This window comes from Saccostrea echinata, unplaced genomic scaffold, assembly GCF_033153115.1.
Source record: "Saccostrea echinata isolate AGI-Se365-2 ecotype Australia unplaced genomic scaffold, CSIRO_AGI_Sech_v1 ptg000047l, whole genome shotgun sequence".
In the NCBI taxonomy this organism is placed as follows: Eukaryota; Metazoa; Mollusca; class Bivalvia; order Ostreida; family Ostreidae; genus Saccostrea; species Saccostrea echinata.
In genome coordinates this window covers 639793-657270 of record NW_026889796.1, presented here as the reverse complement: position 1 = coordinate 657270, position 17478 = coordinate 639793, and the positions used below count along the sequence as shown (strand labels likewise).

The 17478-nt window shown below is 34.9% G+C and overlaps 1 protein-coding gene and 1 long non-coding RNA gene across 2 annotated transcripts; both read right to left on the bottom strand.

The window, feature by feature from the left end:
- Window positions 1-1374: 1374 nt before the first annotated feature.
- LOC133202855 (uncharacterized) lies at window positions 1375-4696 on the bottom strand. Its single transcript, XM_061338728.1, has 5 exons — window positions 4476-4696; window positions 3578-4191; window positions 2570-3533; window positions 1872-1959; window positions 1375-1722 (listed from the first exon to the last, which is right to left on the bottom strand). The coding sequence occupies exons 1-5, from the start codon at window positions 4694-4696 to the stop codon at window positions 1375-1377; spliced, it is 2235 nt and encodes a 744-aa protein (XP_061194712.1).
- Window positions 4697-13203: 8507 nt separating this feature from the next.
- LOC133203011 (uncharacterized) lies at window positions 13204-13635 on the bottom strand. The gene is made up of 2 exons (XR_009723320.1): window positions 13533-13635; window positions 13204-13327 (listed from the first exon to the last, which is right to left on the bottom strand). It is a non-coding gene; the product is annotated as an uncharacterized LOC133203011 (long non-coding RNA).
- Window positions 13636-17478: the final 3843 nt, after the last annotated feature.

Sequence of the window (17478 nt, the reverse complement as noted above, 5' to 3'; positions counted from 1 at the left end):
TTTATTTAAAAATCTGAAGTGTACACAAAACCTAAATAATACATGTAACCTTCAGAACGTTTACTATGCATTTGCCGTTGAAGATAAAATTCGATTTTTTTTTTCAAAAATGCCTGAATGTGACCTAAACTCTGAAGTGATGCTGGAATGACTGTAGAAGGATTTTTTTCAATGATTTAAGCAAACATAGAAACAGTAATGATTTCTTAATTACAAAGTTCCAAACAGAGTATTTATTTAATTATTACCATAAATCCAACGTTCAGTTTAAATGATATGGCGCGTACTACAACTTAATACTGTGACATCATTTATTTTATGATTAATTATGAGAATTTCTCCATATGGCAAACTTACTTGGACTGTTAAGTGAAGGTCCGACGGATTTGACTTTTGACTCCAAAAACGTCATTTTTTCCTTAATACACGTATTATATCCGGTCAGGTCAAGTTGACACGAGTCCATCTTTGTGCACCATACCGTCATTACCAAAGCAAGGTATGTGCAGAGAAGCAACATGATTTGAGACATTATTTGGCTGACACAAGGAGTTTCAGAGGTATATATACAGTATATCTCCATGTATGTCTGTCATTAGTTATACATCAAAATGATGAATTTAAAAATAAAAATATCGAAACGTGATATGCCAATGAAGTTGAAAAACTACATCACATGTTGGCTTAATTAACAATCAACCGCCAGCTATTTTTTAAACAAAACTGTACATGTACGAAATTATTATTTTCTTATGAATATTTGAATATTTGATTATATCGCTGTAGTAACCTATAGTAAAAACTTTGAAACTTTATGAAGTTAAACTCGAAAACTTTTTTGAATTTGAAGGCCTTAATGCCTCTTTAATTACACATTACTGATGCAGTTATAATATGTTAATATACAAGAATAATTTCTTATTAATATCAAAGAAGTGCAAGTAAGACGCAGAGAAAATGAAACTTTGATTAACTTAAGGACAAACTTTGATATTCTAGTACCTACCTACCTAGTCCTTGTTATGCCCGTGGGCACAAATGGCAAGGACTAGCTTTTTCCACTTCTCTCTATCTTGAGCATTTTTTTCCAGTTCTCCCCAAGTTAGTTTGTGCTCTCTCATCTCCTTTTCCACAGTCCTTCCACAGGTGTTCTTTGGCCGACCAGGTTTCCTCTTCCCTTCTGGTGTCCATCTAAGGGCTACTTTGGTGATGTTGTTGACTGGTTTTCTTAACACATGTCCTATCCATCGCCATCTCCGTTTTGTCAATAAAGTTATCATATCGTCTGTGTTTGCTTTCTCATGGAGTTCCACACTGGTAATTTTATTTGGCCAGAAAATCCTCATGATCTTTCTGAGGCATCCATTGTGGAAACTAGAAAGTCTGCATGTCTCCTTCTGTCATTCTCCAGCATTCTGCCCCATGGAGTAGGACAGACAGGACGCAGCTGTTATAGATTCTTATTTTTGTCCTTCTACTTATGTCATTTGTTTTCCAGATGTTCTTGGGGCTGATGAAGGCACCCCTAGCTTTACTTAGTCTGGCCTTTATATCTTTGTCCGCATCCCCATCTGATGTTACTATGCTGCCAAGATAGTTAAATGTTGTTGTGTTGCTCAGGTTATTTCCATCTACCTGTATTTTTGCTGGTTGTTTGGTGTTTAATGACATGACTTCAGTTTTCTTGGTATTGATCTTCAGTCCAATTTTTTCTGCATTACTCTTTGCATTAATTTTGATGTTTTACTTTGCATATGCTTTTCTAGTTGTGACAGTAGGGCCAAGTCATCTGCATAGTCTAGGTCTTCAAGACTGGTAAAAAGAGTCCATCTTATTCCTGTGTTATCTCCATTAAGGGTTGATTTCATTACCCAGTCTATTGCTAATATAAAAAGGAGAGCTGGCATCACACAACCCTGCCTCACGCCACATTTTTCTATGAAGCATGCATCTGATGAGCTGCCAATAGAGCAATTAAACTCCAAGTAAAAAGCTTTAATCAGTTCTACTATCTTTGATGGTATTCCATAATGACTTAAGATCTTCCATAAGCTTTCTCTGTGTATACTGTCAAAGGCTTTTTAAAAATCTATAAAGTTTATTATTATAAGCTGCCTTTGGCACTCTGTACATTGCTCTATAATGTTTCTTAGGGTAAACACCTGGTCACAACAGCTTTTTCCTTTCCTAAAACCTGCTTGCTCTTGTCTTATTTTGGCATCGACTGCAGTCTTAATTCTATCGATTATTATTCTGCTAAAAATCTTACTAGGTATTGATAGTAAGGTGATGCCCCTCCAGTTATTACAGTTAGTTAGATCTCCTTTCTTTGGCAGTTTAATGATATTTCCTTTGGACCATGTCGTTTTTTTGTTTGTTTGTATGTTGTTTAACGTCCCTCTCGAGAATTTTTCACTCATATGGAGACGCCACCACTTGCCGGTGGAGAGCTGCAAATTTTGTCCTATTCTCGGCACTTACGGCCATTGAGCAGTGAGTGATCTTTTTCGTGCCAGCACCTACTGCGACACGGGACCTCAGTTTATACGGTCTCATCCGAAGGACCGACCATGTCGTAGATATTGTGTTATTATTCCAGATCTTGGTGAATAATAGGTGTAAAATGTCAACTGCTAGGTTTGGATCTGCTTTAAATAACTCTGCTGGCAGTTGGTCATTTCCAGGTGCTTTGTTGTTCTTCAGGGTTGTTGTTATTGCTTTGTGTATTTCAGCTTTAGATGGTTCCTCAGTTTCAATTTCTAAATCAATGTCAGCTTCCTGTATGTGTGCCAGCTCGTTAGGCTCTGGGCATTTCAACACTTCTTCAAAATGTTTTCTCCATCTTTCATCTTGTTGTCTTTCAGATTTAATAAGGTTGCCTTGCTTATCTTTCACAGGTATGTTTGTTTTTCTTTTCCTTCCACTTAACTTTTTTGTTATTTGATAGAGATCTCCCATTCTTTGTTCAGAAGCAGCTTTCTCAGCTTCTCTTGCCATACCTTCTATAAAGCTTTTACGATCTTTCTTTGTTGCTTTCTTTACATCTCTATTACAATTGGAATATTGTTCTCTTAGTCTCTCTTTTATTCCTTCCGAGTGGGTGTTACATAACTTAGTTTTAAGGTCTTTCCTTTTATCAATTTTTTTCCAAGTATCTGGTGTAATCCATTCCTTATGCACCTGCCTCTTGAACCCTAGAGTCTTCTTGCTTGTTTCACTGAACAAGTTGCAGATTTTACCCCAGTGCTCGTCAACCACTTCCTCATTCTCAACATCACCACATTGCAAGACCTGAAATCTGTTCTTGAGCTCTAATCTAAAGTCTTGTCTCACTTTGTTTTCTCTCAGCTTGCCTGTATTTATTCGCCTGATGTTGCTTTTTGGCGCTACTTTTATCAGCTTGAGCTTTATATGGGCAGTAACAAGGTGGTGATCACTTCCAACATCAGCACCACGTTTCACTCTTACATCCTGTAAAGATCTTTTCCACTTTCCATTGATGGCAATGTGGTCAATTTGGTTTTCATCTCTCTCTCCCATGTGAGTTTGTGTATCTCTTTATGCTGGAATAGTGTACCACCAATGACCATGTTGTTGTTTCCACAGAATTCCGTGAATTTTTCGCCATTCTCATTCATACTTCCACAGCCATACCTCCCCATAACTTTTTCATAACAAACATTATCGCTTTCAACTTTCGCATTTAGATCTCCCATGATGATCGTCAGATCTTGCTTTGGAACTTTTTGAAATTCTGCCTGTAGAGCCCCATAGAATTCCTCTTTAATCTCATTTTTTGCTTCATTTGTAGGGGCATAAATCTGTATTACAGATGTCTGTACAGGTTTTGTTTTCAGTCTTATTCTGATGATTCTTTCATTCACAGGATGGTATTCTACTAATGCTTTTGCTGCTGTTTTACTTAGGATGATAGCTACCCCCTCATGATGTTGATTGTCCCTTCTTCCAGAGTACACAATAACTTCACCTGCACTGGCAATATTCTTCCCGCAATCTGTCCATCTACACTCACTTATGCCTAGTACATGTAACCTGTTTTCCTTCATCTCTTTCAGAACTTGAGCCTGTTTACCTGTTTCATACATTGTACGTACGTTCCAAAAACCGACTCTCATTTTAGTTCGTATGTTCAGTATACTTCTCGTGTGGACAGCTTCCTGTCGGGTTTCACTGTTCACAGTCAAACATGCAGTATTTATTCTGCTGGTACGCTGAAAACTCGACGTTAGTAGAAATATTTCTAGTCCTTGTATCCGTAATCGCTATGGTTTTAAAAGAAGGGGAGATTACCCCTTGCCCAACCCCCAACCTGGAGGACAAGGGTAATTTTTTATGGTTTCCTTCCACTAGATCTATGGCGTTCCATGACTGACAAGTCTAGATCTGCCCGTAATTTTTAAATTAGAGAGTTTATCTTCTCCTAGGTAACTGCCTTACCTGGATAATGCCCTTACCTGAGCGGATTTCTGTAGGGTTTACTCCTTAGCCTTTCCTTCTCCCAAAGGTAACCACAAGGCAGCAGTTTGTTGCTATTTACCCATAGCTGGGGACTAGGATTGCAGGCACCAGAGCATATCCACACACCGGTGGGCCATGCATGCCGTGCATTTAGGGGCATAGTCTCCTCCAAGACTTTGTGGATTCTGCTTGGGGCCGCAAGGTACCCAATATCCATCGGCTACCTCGAGGAGGATCCATTTCTGAGCCACATAGGTCTAACTGTGGAGAGGCTGTACCTGGCAGGGAAGTCTCTCCTATTTTGCTTCTTTTTCACAGCAAACTGCTAGCCAGGGGTGGTGCTGAAATCGCGAGTGACAAGCACAGACACAGACAACATACACACTGTGCGCATCACAAAGCCATTATAGCAGACTGATATTCTAGTAAGCTATAGTAAACTATAGCTAACTATATTCTTTTTTTTTCTTGGGGATGACACGCCATGAATTTACCTTTAAGGTCAAGATCTAGTAAATGAAAGGAGCCTACAGATTTCTCAAATTTGAGAAATAAGTTCCTTTAAAGATGCTTTTTAAGTATAGCTTGGTCAAATAAGGTGTATCGGGGCATATTTTGTAGGTAAACAGGACGAAAAATCATATTTTACACTGTGTTTTTTGATAAAAAAATTTGATAAAATCAGTCATGAATATGGGAGTTTTTTCTTTATTGGAGAAAGGAAATGTATCCAGATTGCCTACTGTCTCTCAGAAAACGGTAATTTGTTTCTTCTTATCCTCTTCTTTATATTAATATCAAATTGAATATAGGTTTCCGGATTAATTTTCACATGATTTCAAATTGAATTCTATGAAAAAACTTTATTTTCTACATAATTCTATTAGAGCCGTAAAGTACGGGAAAAAGAAATTTTAAAACTGATTATGACGTCATAATGGATCTAGCACCAAAAAGACAGTCTAAAGTCATTTACTAGATCTTGACCTTAAGAAAATGGGTCATATATGTATTAATTTTGAGGTGTTCCATAAAATACAGAATTCCTTTCACCATAAGTGTTGGTCACATTATTTCTCATGTATAGAGTACCTAAAAATTACAAATAGAAAAGAAACAAAAAGAAAAAAATCAATAAGAAATGAAAAGAAAAGCAAAAGAAATTAAAATATGTATTCAAATTATTAAAACTGAATGAAAAATATATCAATAATTGTCAGTCGTGGCAAGACCAAATCAGTATTGCACTATTACACCGATCACGAAGTTAGCCCCCCCCCCCCCCCCAGGTCGGGAAGACACACGACCTTCCAATCCACATTAAGTGCTCTCAAAGTGTTCTCAAATGATCCATTAAATCGATATTGTGATAGAATTAAGGACTACTAATCAGATAATTTGGATACATCTTTTCCCTTTTTGGGCTCACCAGAGCCGAAGGCTATAGTGTGCTTTTCTGATCAAAATTTGTTTGTCGATGCTGTTGTGGTAAACTTTTTGAATTTTCATCGCCTATTCTAGCACCACTGGACAAGTTTTATCCAAACTTGCCACAAAGCATCCCTGGGTGAAGGGAATTTAACTTTTCAAATGAAGACCCACGCCCTCTTTCAAGGGGAGATCATTTAGAAAATCTTAAAATTATTAAAAAAACACGGGGCCAGAAAAATAAAAACTTATGTGAAAGGTTCATTACATGGTGTAGATTCAAGTTTATGTATGTAGGAAAAATCTTCTCAAGAACGACAAAGTCATGTTTAGACGCATCCTCAGGTAGTGTAGATTCAAATTTCTTCAAATCATGACCCCCCGAGGGGTAGGATGGAGCCACAACATGGAATCAGAGTTATACACAGGGTGGTGTAGATTTAAGTTTGTTCAAAGTATAACCCCCGGGGGTAGGATCGGGTCACAACAGGGGATCAAAGTATTGCATAGGAATATAAAAGAAACGTCTCAAGAACAGCAAAGCCATAATTACTCATATAAATACTGAAGCATCCTCAAGTGGTAGTGTAGATTGATGTTTGTTCAACAGGGGATCAGTTATACATAGAATAGGTAAGAAAAAATCTTAAAATATCTTTTCATGAAGAACAGCAAAGTCATGATTAGACATATTAATGTTGAAGCATCCTCTGGTAGTGTAGATTAAAATTTGTTCAAATCATGACCCTGTGGTTAGGGTGATACCAAAGAGGGTATCAAATTATAAATGGAAATATGTAGGAAAATCTTTAATAATCATCTTCTTAAGAACAGCAGAGTCACGATTAATCATAAAAATACAGAAGCATCCTCAGGTAATGTAAATTCAAATCAATTTAAGCACGACATCCAGGGGTATAGGGTGGGGCCACATTAAACAATCAAAGTTTTACATGAGAATTATATAGGAAACAAATCTTTAGAAATCTTCTAAACAACAGCAAGTGAAAAAATGGTGAAGATAACGAACAGTGATCAATCTAAAAATATTCACAAACAGTACAAATTTATGAACAGGGCGTGCAACACGGACCCCCGGAAATTCTTAAGGTGGGGTCAGTTGACCTGTCACACCCGCCGTGAGCCCATATAAATTTATCAGGTAGACGGAACATTCCGTACTCAAGTTCAGCATTAAACAAATTTAAGGCCTAACAATTGTTATGAAAAACGTCATGCAACCAAATACTATTCTCTTTAGAGAAGTGGACAGGCTTTCACCTACATCCACTTCTCTTTGCAAGCCTTAATGTTTTGATTACGGAAAACGTATACATTTAAAACCAGTGACGGCCTGCACTTCTTCGGGATGAAGAACTTGTTAAGAGAATCAATCAAGATTAACAACTCGTAAAGGTTGGTTTTCTTGTGACAATTGTTTATTTATGTTAAAATTGTTTATGTAACACGTCTATTACATAAATTCAGACATATATGAGTCGAAATGTCGGTTGAAGTGTATATAGGCCGTCAGCGGTTCTAAATGTATACGTTTTCCAGAATCAAAACATGAAAGCTTGCGAAGAGAAGTGGATGTAGGCGAAAGCCTGTCCATTTCTTAAAAGAGAATACCAAAATACGACCCAAAGAAAGATTATGTTTGTTAACTAAGTCATAACGACCATATAATTTACGAAATATAAGGCCATGATAATAATTATTAATATCAATATAGAAGGATCCTCAGCTGCAGGTAATGTAAATTCAAATTTGTTCAAATCATGACCTCCCGAGGGAGGTTGGGCCACGTTATGCTATCAAGCCCTTACATGGGAATAATATTGAAAAAAATCTTAAAATCTTATTCCAAAGATCAGTAATTAAGCCACGATTAGTGATATCAATACAGAAGCATCCTCCATTAGTGTTAATTGTAATTTGTTCATGATCACGGAGGTAGGATGGGGTCACATTAGGCAAGTTTTACATGGGAATAATATAAGAAAAAAAATCTTAAAAATTCGTCTGTAGTACAGCAAAGCCACAATGTGTCATATTTTTTTGGAAGGATTTAAACTTTTCAGTACTGAACTGAATTCCGCTTTTCTCGAACCAAAGTGTTCATGTGAGCTATGTGGTCTATGGGCCTCTTCTTTTTGTTTTCTTTCTCTTTCTTTCGTTCTTTTTGCTTTCCTTTCTTTTTCTTTTTGCATTTAATTTTGGATTTTATTTAACCCTTGCGACAGGATTTTTTGAATTCTATATCCAACTACAGAATATTGAATACCTTGTACATATTGGACTGTCAGAAAAGTTGATAATTTTATCTAATTCTATTTATAAATTCCACATTCATATATCTTTACATTTCGTATAAAACATTGTCTGGTAGATAAAATAAATTAAAAAGAAAACTCTGTTATCCATGCCACCGATTCTCGTATTAAAGTCTTATTTTATAAGCTATGAAATAATGTACGTCAGTGCTTTTTGTTTTTATGGTTTCGAACACGTTTCAATGGATGAGCAATGTCAGTAACTTAATTCTAAAGCACTGGGCGCTTTCTGTTGTTGGTGCAACAAAATCATAAAATTTTCCGTTTGAAAATGAAACGTTTTGCGCTTTCTTTTGAATAATGGTTTTTACATAATGATCGATTTCACACAAATGGTAAATTTTTCCTTCTGGGAGAAAAGCTTCATGCATGTCAGTGAAAAATAGTCTATTCAGTAGCACCAACAGTACTAATGCCCAATGCTTTAAGAGACAATGACTCATTCATCTATCGAAACGTGTTCAAAACATTTATAATTGTAATCGCTTATATGGATGACTTGCAAATGTTCATGCAGCCATTTGTTTTTCATAAAATGTACCTTTATTACAGAAGTGAAAAATGTAGTTAATTTTATATTTAATGTACACACCATGACTTTTAAGAATAGCACTACGAACAATGATAAAATGATGCGCATTGAAGTGGTTAGATTTTCCGTTGGAATCAAACGTTTTGAGTTTTTTTTTTTAATGTTGATTGTCACATAATGAAACGCCCATTTCCTTAGAAAGGAAAATATCGGGCAAGTGGTTCATTCGAATACATGTAGAACAGATATTCCATAAATAGACTGGTAAATCAGATTGGCAGTCTACATAAACACCGAGTAAGCACTTGTTCGACCGGTACAGGTGTTGTGATAACTTCAATGAACATGATTTATTCATAATTATGTGCATATTCTTTGCAATACGGAGTTTTCCGGAAGCTAGGAGTCTCTTACTCTCTCCTAACTTCATAAAATCTCCAATTCAGCAAAGCTCTTGTTCTTGGTAGCAGAGATTGGGATGTCTTTAAACATTTTGACGAATATTGCTTTCTCGTATCTAAAAAAATGGGCATGTCATTACGTAACAACTGAGGTTCGATAACAGACACAATGGTTCCATTCAAACGAAAATTTTTACCATTTCAATGCGCATCAATGTATATAAAACTTCAAAGGAAAGCGTCATTGCAGTTGTGATTTGTAAATTTTCTTCAATAAAAAATTGCATGTTCATCTGTTTCGGTATATAAAAAATTTCATGATAATCTAACAAAAAGGACTAAACACACCATTTTTTTATGGTAAACAAAAGAAACATACTAAAGCAATTTCCTTTTTACGGTGAATGTAACTGGATCTACCCTATAACCTTTGAATGGGTTAACAGAGACCACGTGTATTGAATTAAATCACTATTATAGCATAAGTATGGGTGCATAAAATTTTGAAATGGCAATTAAATGTCGTGATGTCCCGATATGTGGTACATAACCCTCTGGAAATCACGTTTTGATATTGCAACACGATAATTCATTATTAACATGTGTTACCATTGTTAGTCATGTATGTATATATCTCTTGTACTCTCAATTTATGGTGCCATATCGATCTCAAGAGACAAACTAGAGGCTAATGGGTCACATCACTTACCTGAGTCCCTTTGGTCCTGCTGTTCTTCATCAGCAGATTTTTCAAACATAAATTTTCCCTCTTTAGTTTTTCTGAAATTGACTCTATTGTGGACCAAAATCAGCCCTTAAGAAGCTTTCATTTAATCATAGTTGAATTCGCACAAGAAATATCAATACAATCAGTATGAGCATAGACCCTGCTGTTCTGGAGATTTTTTCTTGTACACATGCATTACATAAAATTTGGATCTCTTAATTCCGCCCAACCCTAAACGAGAGCTCACAAATAAAAAAAATGATTTCACACAGCTAAGATATGTTTTGCTTATTAATATGATTTAATGTGGTCTTGCCACTTCTGAAAAAAAAAAAAAACTACTTATACTCTTGTAAAACACCGATCCCCTAGTGTAGCCTCAACCTACAATGAAGCGCATTGAAGTGGCAAAATTTTACGTTTGAATGGAACGTATTGGGGTTTCTTTAAATCGTTGATTGTCATATAATGACACGCCCATTTCTTTAGAAAGGAAAAAAGCTGTCAAATGGTTCATTCGAATACCTGTGGAACTGGTATTCTATAAATACAATAGCCAATCAAATTGACAGTCTACAAAACACGTGTTCGATCGATGCATGTGCTGTGGTAACTCCAATAAACGATACATTCATAACTTTGTACACATTCGTTGCAATATGTGTTTTACAGATGGAAGCGCGGTCTCTAACTCTTTTTCAACTTTTTAAAATCTCCATTTCAGTGTAAGTCATGTTGCTAGTCGCAGAGAGTGGGGTGTTCTTAAGCATTACGATGATTATTTCTTTCTCGGTTCAAAGAAATGGGCATGTCATTATGTAGCAATTGACTTTCGATAAGAAACACCAAAACTTTCCAACGAAAAATTTTACCACTTCAATGCGCTTCATTGTATTCCCGAGGGCCCTGTTCTCAACAAACTTCAATTTACAGGAACTGAGGATGATTGCGTTTCAATATGACTAGTTATGTCTTTCCTGTTTGTTAGACGAAGATATTTAAAGATTTTTTTTTCTATAAATTCCGAACTTCTATGTAAAAGAATGAATCTTCATAACACTGTTTTTCGACCCTTTTTAAATGCAGAATTTTACCCTTTTAAATCAGAACATTTTTATATTATAGCTAAAGTCTTCAAGTATAGTCTGTATAGAGATACTCATAAAGGATTTTTTTTTAGGAAAGAGACTTTCAATACATACATTATATCGATTAAATAATACCGTATACTTCACTGTAAAATCCCAGCTTCGCCATTACAGCTATGTAGGTCATGGTATTATTTGAATGAGAAGGCGGAGCGTCTATTAAGCGTGCGATTAGTATAAATATATTAGAGTGTGTTCGAGGTGTACTAAGTTTATGATCAACTGGCACCTAATAACCCTCTTTTTAGTGCTAGAGATCGACCAAATATAAGCAAACATTTTTAAACTGGCAGGCTTAATTTTGTTTTTTTTTTCTGCTTAATTTACAAGTTCTACATGTATTTGAAATGATTTACTAGAAATTCGTTAAATTGTCTATACATTAAATACACAATGGAATTTGTAAACAGAACGTATTTAACGCATGATACACTTTTTTTTCATTCTTTAAAAAAACCTTATTTTTAAAGAGATAATTAATCCATAAAAGCTTATTAAATTTACGTGTATAATTAGAATTTATTTTATAGCATACATATCATTTTGCAAAATCCGAGTGCTACAACAAATACACGTAGGCGGTTGAATTATGATATAAAACTTCACTCTGTGTATAAAAAATAAAATCGCAAGAAAGTGAAAATTAAAACGTCAATTAAACGTCAGTATCATCGCTGGTTGATAAAGAAACATCATTGTCAGTGTGCTTTGTACAGTCCAGACTGCATTGCTGTAAAAAGTTATAGCATTTACAGTGTCGTCAGAAGAAACCTGAAGATTCCCTCTATTCAAATAAGGGGTGCATTTTGTGCAAATTAAATGTATTGATCCAGTGACTTTTCATTCGATATACCGGTCTTTTTAGCGTTCCATACTTGAATTTCTTTCCCTTAAAGTTTATTTAGTTGGTAATATGCATTTGTGTACTTTTAACAAACAGTTTTTTCCCCCTAAAGATATGATGAATTGGTATTTTTCAAATAACGATCTATAAAATGAATGACAGTTTTAACTAAAAAGAAATCTTTCATATCTTCCAAGAACGAAGCACTGATGTATATTTAGAAACAAAGGCAATTGTATACATGTAATTATATACCCACAGTAATTTAAATTTTAAAATTCTGTATTAATGAGACACAAGCAGTAAGTGCAAGCTATATGCTACAGGCCTATAATATAAACTGATAGATACCGAAAAAAAAATCAAACAAAATCGACTGAAATAGCGTTTATTAACAAGTAAATCAAAAATTTTAACACATCTTAACCATAAAAAAGTTTTTTTCCCCTAGAATTCTAATTAACCATTTGAAAATGATTTGACCATCGATAGCTCGCAGACACTATACACGATGTCGCATAGGTGTGTTCAAAACATGAAAGTGAGTATATTTGAGTCACGTGTTCAGTGCTTTGTTATTCATGAGGTCAAAGACGGGTTGAAATTTGTAAACAAGGTGCCTTTACTATAGAGACAAGCACCCGTGATTTTGCACCTTTTTGGAAAATAACAAATGAGCACACGACTGTTTCAATTTCTTTCATGAATGTAAATGACTAGTATAACTCTTTACATTGACCGTATTTACGACAACTTGAAACATCCATGCGCTCATATCAAAATGGGCTTGCAAAATGGGGATGTGGCCTAAAGTACATGAGAAATCGATGTAAACAACGTACCCCTGCTATATTAATCAGATAAATACCAAATAACAGTGCGAGGAAGTAAAAATTGAAATTGAAATTAATAAACTACAAAGTTAGATGGAAAGATTGAAGCAAAAATATGTAGAAAATTTTAATTTAATTTTTTGTAAATTATCGGGGGGCCAGATTTGGACGTTTAAACGATTCATTCTTTTATCGTGCCAACGCCTACCGCGACTCGAGAATTCGAAAGACCCGTGACTTACTTCTAGTGCCGTGCGCTTGGCGAAAAAAACAGTCACTACCTATGTTTATGTCTTATGTTTGACGTGGCGTGATGAACGATAATCGAACCAGGGCTTCCCGATCAGGAAGCGAATGCCCTATCAGATGGCTTCTGTGTTATATATTTTTTTTCATAAACAACATTAAATAATACTTTAGTTTAGTATATAATTACATATTCTCTCCCTTCGGTGAACAATAGTACAACCTAAACCCAGGAAAACATCTTTATTTTGATATCAATGGCTTCAATAACAATAAAAATCCACCAAGAATCAAAGAGATCCCCATGAGGTAGAATCCACCCACATACGATCCAGTCTTGTCTCGTATAAAACCTGTAAATATAATTTGTATAGAGGCTTGTAGCTTTTACATTTTGTCCACTGAACTATTTTTGAAACTACATGTACATTGCACTAATCTTTATTCTTCGCTAAAGATCTATTCGAGTCTTGCACCCTCATGCATTATATATGACGGAATACATCATTTAAAGAAGAGTTGAAGCTTGGCAGGTGAAGTACAGTGATTCAAACTTACCGACTAATGTTGATGTAATAGCAATTGATGTCCTTCTTGTTACCGTGCCAATAACTAAACCATGGCTAAGTTTTTCTAATCCAATGAAATCAACTATTAGAACGTTCGTCAATGAATAGTATGTACCACCAAATGACACTTGCAGAATTCCAAATACTGACAGCGTAATAAAATCGTTATAGAACGATGCAATCAGACAGACAATTCCATTTGCTATAATTACTATGGTCATCATATGACACCTTTGGATCTTTTTATTATCAGAAATAAATATGAACAAAGTTCTTCCAATGAAATCATTTGCTGCTGAAATCGTGAGGAGGTCTCCAATCATATCTTGTTTGTAATCTTTTGTCTTTTGCAAACGGTGCAATGTAGCTCACAGGAATAGTAAAACCAGCAGCAACAAGAAAAGAAAACACCATTAAAATAACAAATTTGGCATCTTTGAACAGAGAAAAGTCAAATAACACAAACAAAAACTGAATGCAACAATTCCTCTCTTCATTTATTTAGAAGATGCAAAGTCCATTTGGTTCTTTGATTTTGCCGCATTAATCATATCCAGGGATACGGTACTTGCAAGGTTCATTGAGTTTCCACACAATTCTACTGACTGTATTTTGCTATTTCGTATATGCGTAGAATCAATGTCAGTGAATGTGATTTCCCATTTAAATTGATAAGTGAATGAAGAGAATGTTTAGAACCAGTGAACGTATTTTGGATATCATATTCAATGGTTAATTTATTTTCCTTGTCGTTAAGGATAAGACATTCGTTATGATCCTTTATATCGGATATCTTGTTTTGTTTTTCATTCTTATTTTCTCTCTCAGTAGTTTGTTCTTTGTCAATTGGTCTAATAAGTTATCCAATAGGAAGGAAATGAAGATACAATCCGCCTGCTATAGTGAGTGTTCCTTTCAAACCATATTCACTAAAAAGAAAGGTTAACAGAAAAGGCAAGGCCAAGCCTCCAAAATTCCACCAACATTAGCAATTGCATTGGCCATTCCACGATGTTTTTCAAAGTATTTTCCTACCATCAACATTGAAGGCAGATGGGCAAAGATTGCTGATATAGATGTAATAGTGAGAAAAGTATCATATTAAGTACATTTAAAAAAACTTATTTGATTTTGAACGTTACATGTAGTTATGTACCAATTCTTAAACAATAAATGATGTGCAGAATATAACGCCATACGAGGGGCGATCAAACAGTTCGCGAACTAACTGAATAACTTCCACAAAAGAAACAAAATCGGGTTTTAGTGTTTATCTTTTGTAAAGAATACCCCTCCTGTTTATTTACACATAAGACAGTGTTCTGTCCAGGCATGAAACACGAGGTCCAGGCTGTCACGTGACATGCTCAATAGCGTACTGTTGACATCAGCCCAAAGAATTCCCCGGGTCCTATATTTTTTCCTGCACAGGTTATTTTTTATAATAAGAATAACCAATTCGTCACAAAATACCCCATCTTGTCAATAGAATTGGTGGATAAAGATTTTTTTCCTATTGTGTGAGTATGGTGTCCATAACAACCGACTCTTTTGTCTTGGATGCATCATATGGAGAAATGGTGTTCATTCTGCTCATTTACATATCGGCCATATTGGAGCTGTAATGGCGACAGATTCCATAAAGGATTATATAGAGAACGAACAAAAACCTTCAGATTTTTATATACTAACTATTTCGGATAAAGTTCTTCCGCCGATGTTTAGATTTTTCTTAATATCTTCTACCGGAAATGACAATATTGTTGATGCCAAAGTGAAAGTTGCGACCGCCTTTTTGATTTGAAATTCCGAAGCGAGAGTATAATGTTTTAATGAAGGAAAGAGCACAGAATTGGTGTCTTTATCATTTTTGGTGATTAAATGTAAGTGTTTATCATAAGTTGACAGAGTTCTTCCGCCGATTGATAGGTGCAGGCGAATGCCTATTTTTATAAAATACAGATGATTTATCATTTCATGAAGAGTTACGACCGCCTTTTTAATTTGAAAACGGCAATTTCTTGCATCAGTGTGACCTACTTATTACCAAAAAAAGATGGTTTCATGAGTTGTCAACTGTTAATAACCCAAATTCTGCCCAAATAACTATGACGGAGGCTTAAAAAAACAGAACAAACTGTGCTTGCAGGTTTTGATACAAAAAATTTAAGAAAAGGAATATTTCGAGTTTATGCAGGATCTTATGAATATTAATGAGAAGTAAATCACGTGGGAGCAACCTCATGAATAAACTGTACATCATTTCTCCATATGTCGTTTATCCAGTGTGGATCAAGTATGGGTGTTTTCTCTTTATCATATCTGATCTGTTGACAGCTTAAATTAACAGAAATTTTAGGGGTTTAGAATTATTTTATTATTAAGATTTTCAACTATTTCTCTAACCGTGAGTCGGCCATCTTTCATTACAAATTCCTTAACTAAGGACGTCTCTTTCAAACTCACTTTCACAAGGTACCCAGAACGAACTTCAGTTTTAACCATCTAAAGCTACCTACCATCACTAAAACAGTTCATTCAGTTTACTTTCTGGCAAGTCCTTTGTTGCCATAATTTTTATACAAATTACTCTGATCCTTCGACGTATTTGGCTTAAGTCTTTGGTACCTTTTTCATCTTTCAAAGTCTTTTTCATTATATATATTGTGGATTTCCAACGTTTCAGCACGACCATCACTGAAGAGACATAATTTGTCGAAATGCACATAAGGTGCATCAAAACTGGTACCGTATATGATTTACATTATATATTGCTGCAAGGGATTTTTCAAGATTTACGTGAAACACTACAGATGTTCCTTCCTCGAGTACAACTTATTAATCCATGTTTTGTCCCAAGTCATCTACATATTGACGTCATTTTCCCACTGTGACGTCAAAAACATGAAGCAACATATTATTTAACACATGCTATTTATATATAGAAAACGTTTATGACTTTTTGATGTGAATTGTGGTCATGTAGATACAGAGATAGTTTTTGATCACCCCTCGTACGTTGTACTAATGATAAGCGTCGTTGTTTCAATTTAAAAATGAGAAATCAAAAGCAATTAATTTTTAAAAACATGAAGTGTTTAACAATGGGAATTAAATGTATTGATACATTGAATTGATATCAGATGTGCAAATATATCTGAAAGGTTTTTTTTTTTTTTACAGATAATAGTATGATGTTGAGCGTAAAGTTTGCTTAAATGTCTCCAAGTTCTGTAGTTTCTATAGTTTCTATCCATTTTTAATCCAATAATACAAAAATCTGCATGGAAGGAACTGTAAACTATTCATATCTTTGGTTATTCTGCAGGAATTGAAATCATAAGAGGCCAAAGTGGTGTCTGGAATGATTTTTGTTTATACTTTTTATATTCTTTGCTTGGCGCATTCACTTATTTAAAATAAATATCATATCATACTAATACTAAAAATCACAAAGAAACTTCGTAAGTTGAAAAATTCAGGGGGAGCTGGATGAAAAATAAAAATTTATCCCATTTTCCCCTTCATTACCATGAATCTACCTTTATTTTTGCTTATTTGCTTTAAATAAAATAATAAAGAACCAATTTTCATTTTGATATTGATTGATTGGAATGATTATGTTGTCTTTTTACATAAAAAAAATAAGATATTGTATTTTACGGCAATTCTGAAGCCCTGAGTGATGTCATCCTTAGTTAGCATAGGAAATTGAAGCCAAATTTGCAATGAGATTGTGATATGTGACTAAGGTCCTTTTACCATTAAGAAAATCCTGTACTCAATTTATCGATCATCCTGATTCCAGATACATTCAGTGTGCGTATTGATACTCCATAGATATATTGAGACTACTTATAGACATACGGACCTTAAGAACTAATTTGATGAAATATGACATCACACAAACCAATGTAACATAAACATTAGAGCTA